At 47.1% G+C, this 7,630-nt stretch overlaps 1 protein-coding gene across 1 annotated transcript; it reads left to right on the forward strand.

Annotated features, from left to right (window-relative positions):
• Window positions 1–2,337: 2,337 nt before the first annotated feature.
• Window positions 2,338–3,323, forward strand: PENARI_c143G07010 (uncharacterized protein; the record flags this gene model as incomplete). The annotated part of the gene is made up of 2 exons (XM_022638005.1): window positions 2,338–2,860; window positions 2,923–3,323. The coding sequence occupies 2 exons, from the start codon at window positions 2,338–2,340 to the stop codon at window positions 3,321–3,323; spliced, it is 924 nt and encodes a 307-aa protein (XP_022482139.1).
• Window positions 3,324–7,630: the final 4,307 nt, after the last annotated feature.

Consider the following 7,630-nt stretch of genomic DNA (forward strand, 5'->3'; position numbering starts at 1 on the left):
TTGTTCATGTTCAGGGGTTGCTGTATCGGCTTCCGCCTGTTCTTGCTGCCTTTGGGCCGACCGAGCCTATTACTGGGGCTGTAGACGCAGACTTTCTGAGACCTTTCACACATCAAGCACGGATTCTCTCTAGTACATCGGCTTTTCATTTGTCGGCATGTATCACAGGCGGAGAGGATCCGGCTGAACATCTTGGAGTTCTTGTTGGGCCCTACTGGTCTGGTTCTGGGTTCGGCTGTGGTTTCAGCTTGGCCTTTCTCAAATGAAAAGTGACTGGATTTTTCAGCGGACATGCTGAAGGGGTCTTAAAGCATGTCGTAATGAGAGATTCAGTCCTCTGGGAGCTCTCAGCCTTCTTTTAACATCCTCTGTAATGGCGGCTTACACTATGAAGTCCACTAAAATCGAGCTGAGCAAGAAAATAATGTAACATCGGGAACACACCCCATTTGGAGTCAAACGCTACTGCAAGCCATAACGGTTTGCACGGCGAAATACGAGGCCTGTAATAGTTGGCAGTAACTTATCAGAGGACTACCCTGTAGTCTTAGTCGAGCACTACTCCATTAGCGCTAGGTCGCTTACATATCTGAAATAAATGGATACGAGGATATCTCTTGATGAGACAAATAGCCGAAGATAAGGTGGATAAATTCGTGAACGGATGCAAAAGTACTAGCTACCTGCGCAAGGTACATACCCTGAAGATATAACGCACGGTATCTTTCCTACTGGGGCTTGCTTTGGGGAGCATGCTTGTTGAATGCAACATATGCCCAAAGAGCGTCGAAAGGGGGGAACGGGCACGGAAAAAACAACCGTAAGTGCCCGATAGGTCATCGAACAAAACGAGATCTCACGCCAAGACGGAGCAAGGTTTAGGAATCAAAATCTCGACGAAGTGGCGCCATAGAGGAGTTAATTGAGGCAGTAAGGAGCGTGTCCAAACTTCACGATATCCTACTTATCCTAAGAGGTTGTGGATATTTTTTCTTCCACCACCTTGTCCCCTTCTGCAAACATCAAGCGCCACCCCGTGGCAGCTCAGTCTCGCATCAGGTCAAGGCGCAGACTTTTGGGGACTGATGGAATCGAGATTGAAGAGTCGGAGACCCTACAGACCCTACACATGGAAATAAATCATAGTCCATCCAGGCCAACGCGACCCAGCGGGCTCAAAATAAGCTACTCGATTTCGGACTATTGTGACACGGAAACCTCGATCGAGGAACCACAAGCTAGGACCCTGAGTGCTCTGCCCACTCCATCCAAGAAGACTCGATCTAAGGCAAAGGAAGCAACCGAGCATCAGTGCGGAGAGGGAAGCCTAGCTGTCGAAGAGACTGAAAGGGCCATTGAGACCCTTTCGCTGTCAGTAAAGCTTGAAGACTATAGTGAAGATGCACCAGCTGGGCCATTGCGTCAACCTTCGCCGAAAAAGGCAAAAGAACCCAAAGTTCGTACGCGGACCACTAAGATAACGACCTGTATGTCCCCAAAATCACTGGCTTTGCTAAGTGGAATCGAGCCTATCTAGGCTCTATCGTCTATTGATTATCTATTTATCCTCTTACAGGTATGTTTAAATAAGGTATAACTTACAACCATCCGCCTACTAAGTGTTACGGACCTACCGACACCAATCAGTCGTGGGGCCGCAACTTACTGATGGGCCACCGAGAGCCAACCAATCTATCTGTCACCAAGGTCACGTGCAATACCCTATACTTTGGCACCCCAGGTATTTAGGGAAAAGAGAAAACCGTGATCATGCTCACTGAGCAGGAGCATGATCCGCCCTGAGCGGATCCGTCCGGTAGAGGTTATCCTGTACATATGTAGTTCTACAGGATGGAAACCTCTGCGCGCAAAAGGCCATTTTCGGCCTGCCGCTCGCCATCTCATTGTATACAGACGTTGCAGTTGAGATGGTAAAATTCTCAAGACAAGAATCTAGACGGTCCACAAATTGAAATAGCAGGCATGCCGTCTATGAACAGTTGACACTCTTGTACCGTGTAGCCCCAAGTGTCATAAGGGATCATCTAAGCGAGTCAAGGAGACACGAGCTTTGCCCAGATATCGTCGATGTGACGGCCTGAGAATCTCCTTGGTCGCCAAAACTTGATACCACCGCTCCAATTGTTGTCAGCAGAGCTTGTCTCAAAACCAAAGATTCTACCGAATACATGAATGTAGAACCTGTTGTTGAAATCTTGGCGGCGGACAGCGGAAGATCGTTATCCCGGTTTGAAAGCTCGCCTACGACATCGCAGATTCTTTTACTTTCGATTTTAGTGTTAGGTACTGTACGCTCAAAGTCGTGGTCGTGAAATTATGACTACTTCTTTTAACGAAATGACCGACGGTGAAAACCGTCAAACTATTGATAAAATAGTACACAACTTCATCTCTCAGCGCGATGAGAAAAGTCTGAACCCTCTTAGACTTGCCAGTCTCTCTGTTTCCGAATTCTCAACCGAATTGGCGAACCATTTATCCACAATAAATGAGGGTGGCAGTATTGCCCTTGGCCGTGGAGAAAATTTGGCCAGCATCAGCCTAAGCAAGAGCTTAGAGAGCCTTTTCTCAACCTCAACACCACGCGTGACGGAAGGGCCGCCGTTGACTTGGACGAAGCTTGTGCTTTTCACAAGTTCAAATTTTGAGGGCCCAACGCAGCTTAAGGTTGGCAATTCTAGCGTCGAGCTGCCCGAGTACGACCTCAAACTCTTACGCTCTGGTCGGCCTTGGCGGTTTCTCTCCCCTTGGCCAGATAGAGACGATTGCACGAAGGAGCTTCAGTCAAGCGAGACTGCACTGCAGGAGCTTTCCAATGCTCGGAAAGTAATAGACGAGGGTGAGTGTCTTGGAAATATGGCTTAACGATGTTATATGGGAAGCTAAAACCGATCAATATAGTCTTGGCACAAATCTCAATTGTTGAACAACGTCTCCGGAATCATCACGGTTTAGTGACTCAACTCTTTGAGAGTAGGGACCACGCCACCCACCAAGGTAAAAATTCAACCTGTGACGGTGCTCAGCCTTTTGTTCCAACCCAAGGAGCTTTTAGCCCAGAGCCTTTGGCAGAAGATGAAAGCCCAAGTTACCAAGATTCACCAACCATCCCTGCACCTATCCATTATGCTAGCAAAGCCGGATCGGCCCAGCCAGTTAACGAAGATCCGAATGATCAAACTCCGTCAGAAGATGCCACTGTAGGGAATCCTACTCAACGCGATGACTTTGGGCATGTAGACGACACAAGACCGGAGTCCAGATTACACACATCTGACTTTATTCAAAATCTAAGCGAGTAAGTGAAGCATATACTGGGCCTTGGATGTGCGTACTTATAGACTAACATGTGAAAGAATTCTTGATGATCCAAACAGTTGGGAAGTAATGCGCTGGTCAGAAGATGGGAAATCTGTCTTGATCGGCGAAGAAAGCATATTTCCTGCACACATGCTTGCAAAGATGTCCACAAAAAGCTACCAATCTCTTATTCGGCGGCTTTATTACTATGGCTTTCACAAAACTGGGGGGGCCTACCATCACAATTCCTTCACTCGTGGTCAGCCTAGCTCAATACGACCGGCTCGAGAGATGAGTCACAGCTCCTCACTTCCTTCGCCTTTACACCAAAGCACTTCTCAAGGTGGGCCTCGTTATAAAGTGATCAAAAGAAAGCGGACAAGAGATAGCGTTTAAAAATATACCCCAGTGGTGAAATGGGCTATGCCAGTAGCTGTTTCTCCACTTCAATAAAGGTTAATGCTCTCAAACGCTCAGTAAGATTCGCTGGTTCAGGCCCTTTATAGTACGACAACAGGAGTACCGTCTGTTCTTACCATCTGTGTGCGCGCTATTCTCCGAACAAAAGATTCTAGAATCAAAGCAATGGTCAGGCCTTGGAAGACGGGATTTCCATAACTTGATTGCTAAATCTGATAGACCTTCGTCATCTTGACCCTGGGAGTCCTCTTGCTCCCAGTGGCTTTGTTACGGCTTCTGGGAGCACTTAAGCCGTCTTTAGGAGTCATGTAGCCACCCGGAAACCCGACGCAGCTTCTAGGCCTTTTCCAGCCACCTCGGGAGCCAATGTCACGTTCCTATTGACAGCTTTGTTAACTCCTGGAATCTTAAGTGCGATTTCTTATACTAGAGTGTGGGCTTCCTGGATGTAATATAATGACCTAAATATGCGCGCAGTCTGCTGAACGTGTCTAGTGAGGGTATTCCGCGACCCTCAGAGGCAAAGATGGGCTCGGAGACCAGAATTAGGGCTCCAGGTCTGCAACAGCGCCCAAATTCAGCCAATGAGTTCCCAAAGTCGTTTAGCAATTACTTAGGTACTGGGCTGAAGGTCGCGGGAATGGATTTAGTTTCCCAGGAGCTAGGTTGGACTTTGCACAATAACATCGGTCAAATTGCTATCCAGTTTCTACGAGCGCAAAGTCGTCCGGAGCTACGACATAGTACTGTGGAAACCGATTATTTTGACCTATCAGCCGTGTGCCGTGTCCCCACCACTGAAAGCGCCTTTCCCAAGCGAGCCAGCAATTTAATTGCGACAATCATGCTCTAGTGGACCAATGCGAACCAGGACCATGACTTCCTTGCGTGGGGAGAGAGTGTCCAGTCTATGTGCGAAGCAGAACTGCAACGAGCAGGTCTCAATCTCACTGAGCTAGTTTCCAATTTTTTCGGGTACACAAATGGTAGGCATAAGCCGCGAATTTAAAAACCGTGTAACAACTAAATATTTATATACAAAGAGGACAAGTTGGAACCTACAGACATGTTTGGAATCAACGCTGAACGCTTGATTGCGGCCAAGGGAAAGTTTGACCTTTTTAACATATTCAACAAGCTGAATAACGTTCAGCAGAGTAGTTAAATAAGACACATCAGTAACACAAACGTCGAGGATGTTTGTAGACGCCCGTTTTATTGGGGATGAATATTGAAATGCGGCATGGATGTTAGAAGTTTTCTTGCTAGCAATGTATGAATGGCTCTTAGTGGCCTTTTCTCCAAAATACAAGCAAAGCATATCGGTAATGAATCTCCGTTGCTGAAAGTTTCAGGCTGAAGCTGCCATAGCCATGTGCTAGTTGCATGCAACTGTCAATTATGCAAGCCCTCACTTTGGTACTTAAAGTGCGAACTAGTCTCAAAGGAGAGTAGACATCTGTACTGTACATATTTCGCAATATGTGCTTCAAACAGGCTTTGTGTCACAAGAGGGCCATAGTGCAGCTAGATTAACGGACCTTACGGTGACAAAATGATGAACCTCATATGACGCTAGTCTAAAAGCAGTAGCCAAAAGCGCTGCAAACTGAGAAAACAATGTTGAAAAGCCCTAGCGGCTCATATATGTATTTATAATCCTCCTTTGCTCACCGACATGGCTAATACTCCTAGATGACCGACTTCGCGTCGTCGTCGCTCCCGAAAGAGTCCATCTTTAGGTCCGACCGCCTTTAGGCTGCGAGCTAATAACGTATTTCATCACCGAGTGGCCATCTCCAAAACACATAGTAAACGCGATTGATTACAACTTGGGATTTCAACAACGGTAGTCTATATGGAGTTTTCCTAATTGCCTAATGCTTTTTGGGTGATATCTAACTTCTCTAAGGAGTTTGGAAAATATTTGTGACTTCGTGATTGCGATATATATATTTCTGGCACTGAGCAACGTAATTTTCAACACCATGATAATGCAGTATTTCGGTTTTCTTAAAATTCATATATAGGGTTAAAAATCCTTATCAATAGCTATCTAATGAGAGTGAAATCACGCAATAATGCGGTTGTTGAAATATAAGGTTGTAAAATATTGCATTTACTATGTGTTTTGGAGATGGCCACTCGGTAGTGAAATACGTTAGCGTGCCTGGGAGAATGGAACCTGGGACCAGATATCATCTAGCACGGATCCAGACCTCACTGAATTTTTAAATCAAGAAGGCGAGCCAAACGCCACCGCTGTATGAGGCGCAGGAATATATGTACAGCGATTTTCGAAAACAGTTTACCCCTTGGACACTCTCACTTTGTTTGTCGGGCCGTACCCGAAACATACTTAACCCTTTTGGGACACCTGGTAAGATATTGGCCACTTATAGATTATTTTAGTTTACAGCCTAGCCGTATATAGCCTAGCGCCGTTTCGGGTACGGGCCGAGAAACGAAGTGAGAGTGTCCTAGGGGTAAACTGTTTTCGAAAATCGCTGTACTTCGTCTTGAGTCTTGTCTAGAAATATGAAGTCCGACTTATGATCTTTGTACGAACATGAGCTATGTAGTTACAAGAGAAACGTCTCAGGACAGTTTACCACCCGAGAGGCATCTCTTGATTCTGCATATGTAACGTACAGAGGATTTTGTGTGATTCACTATAAGCAGGCGATCACGACAATACAATCATGGGTTGCTGCCCCCAGGAATCATGATAACTTGAAAAGAACGTATTAAGGTCCCTGTTTTGAGATTAAATCCTCTTGTGAGGATCTTTTTGAGAGCAATACGTTCACGTGGGATATCACCGAAGCGTCACGAGCCTTACAAGGGGAGCGGCAAAACGGTATACAAGAATGAGACGAACGACATCTTGACAGCCCATCGCGGACCGCGACAATTCTTGTGGCGAGTAACCTATTCCCGCCGAGTCAGATAAGACCAGGGGGCCCGACCCGCCATCGCGTCTTTCCCCTCCTCACCGCCTTCACACCATGAAGAGCGGAGTGCCTCAACATCTCGCCGTCTACGCGAAGCGGTCTCCCAATGCAACTGTACAATTTCTTGTCACACGTGAGTTCGTCACGTGCCTTTGCCGTCTTGTGAACTTGCCGGCGCATCCAGCGCGGCTTCTCGAAGCGACAGCCGGAGAGTGCGACGAACCTGGATACAACATCATGTCAACATGGCATATTGGTGCCTGCATTGCCGAAGAGAATTGGCAGTGGTCTAGTTGATAAGCTGGTATGATGACGATCCTAATTGACCATCGGTCTCAAGCATACAGTCGGATTCTTCATGAACTGCGTAAAGTACAACACCTTGTCCAACTGGATCAACGCTTGCTGACTCGGATCTCACCATAGGAAGGAACCCTCAGATTCCCATGACTCGAATGTGAAGCGAGCAAATATCTTGTCTGCTCGAACTTCCCTACACCGAAACCATGGTTGGCTCTGTGTTTCCACATGACTACTGGTGGCATCGACGAGTCGCTGCCTCGAATTTCGCCCAGTCGACTGGGTTCATCAGATCATGCGTTGGTATGCCTACCCTATGCAAGGCCCAAAGGAGCTCATAGCGGTGTCCACAGGGTCAGCCTACCGGCTTGGATCCCTGGCGTCCATTGGTGTGACCATCGTTGTCCTCTGATGGCGTTTAGCGTCTTTCGAGCCTAAAAATCCGAAGACACCGGGAGGAGCAGATGTGTCGTCTTGCTAGAGCCGTATTTTCGTACACGGCGAGGTTGTTCGTCGAGTCTGCTTGCAAGGAGAATGTGAGGTGAAAGTCCCGTCATCTCTAGCCGAATCAACTAACAATAGCCATGCCAGCTTCGAATCGATGGACGAAACCGAGGACGGCCAAACGAAAGAGA

Source organism: Penicillium arizonense (genome assembly GCF_001773325.1).
Source record: "Penicillium arizonense strain CBS 141311 chromosome Unknown PENARI_contig143, whole genome shotgun sequence".
Classification (NCBI taxonomy): domain Eukaryota; kingdom Fungi; phylum Ascomycota; class Eurotiomycetes; order Eurotiales; family Aspergillaceae; genus Penicillium; species Penicillium arizonense.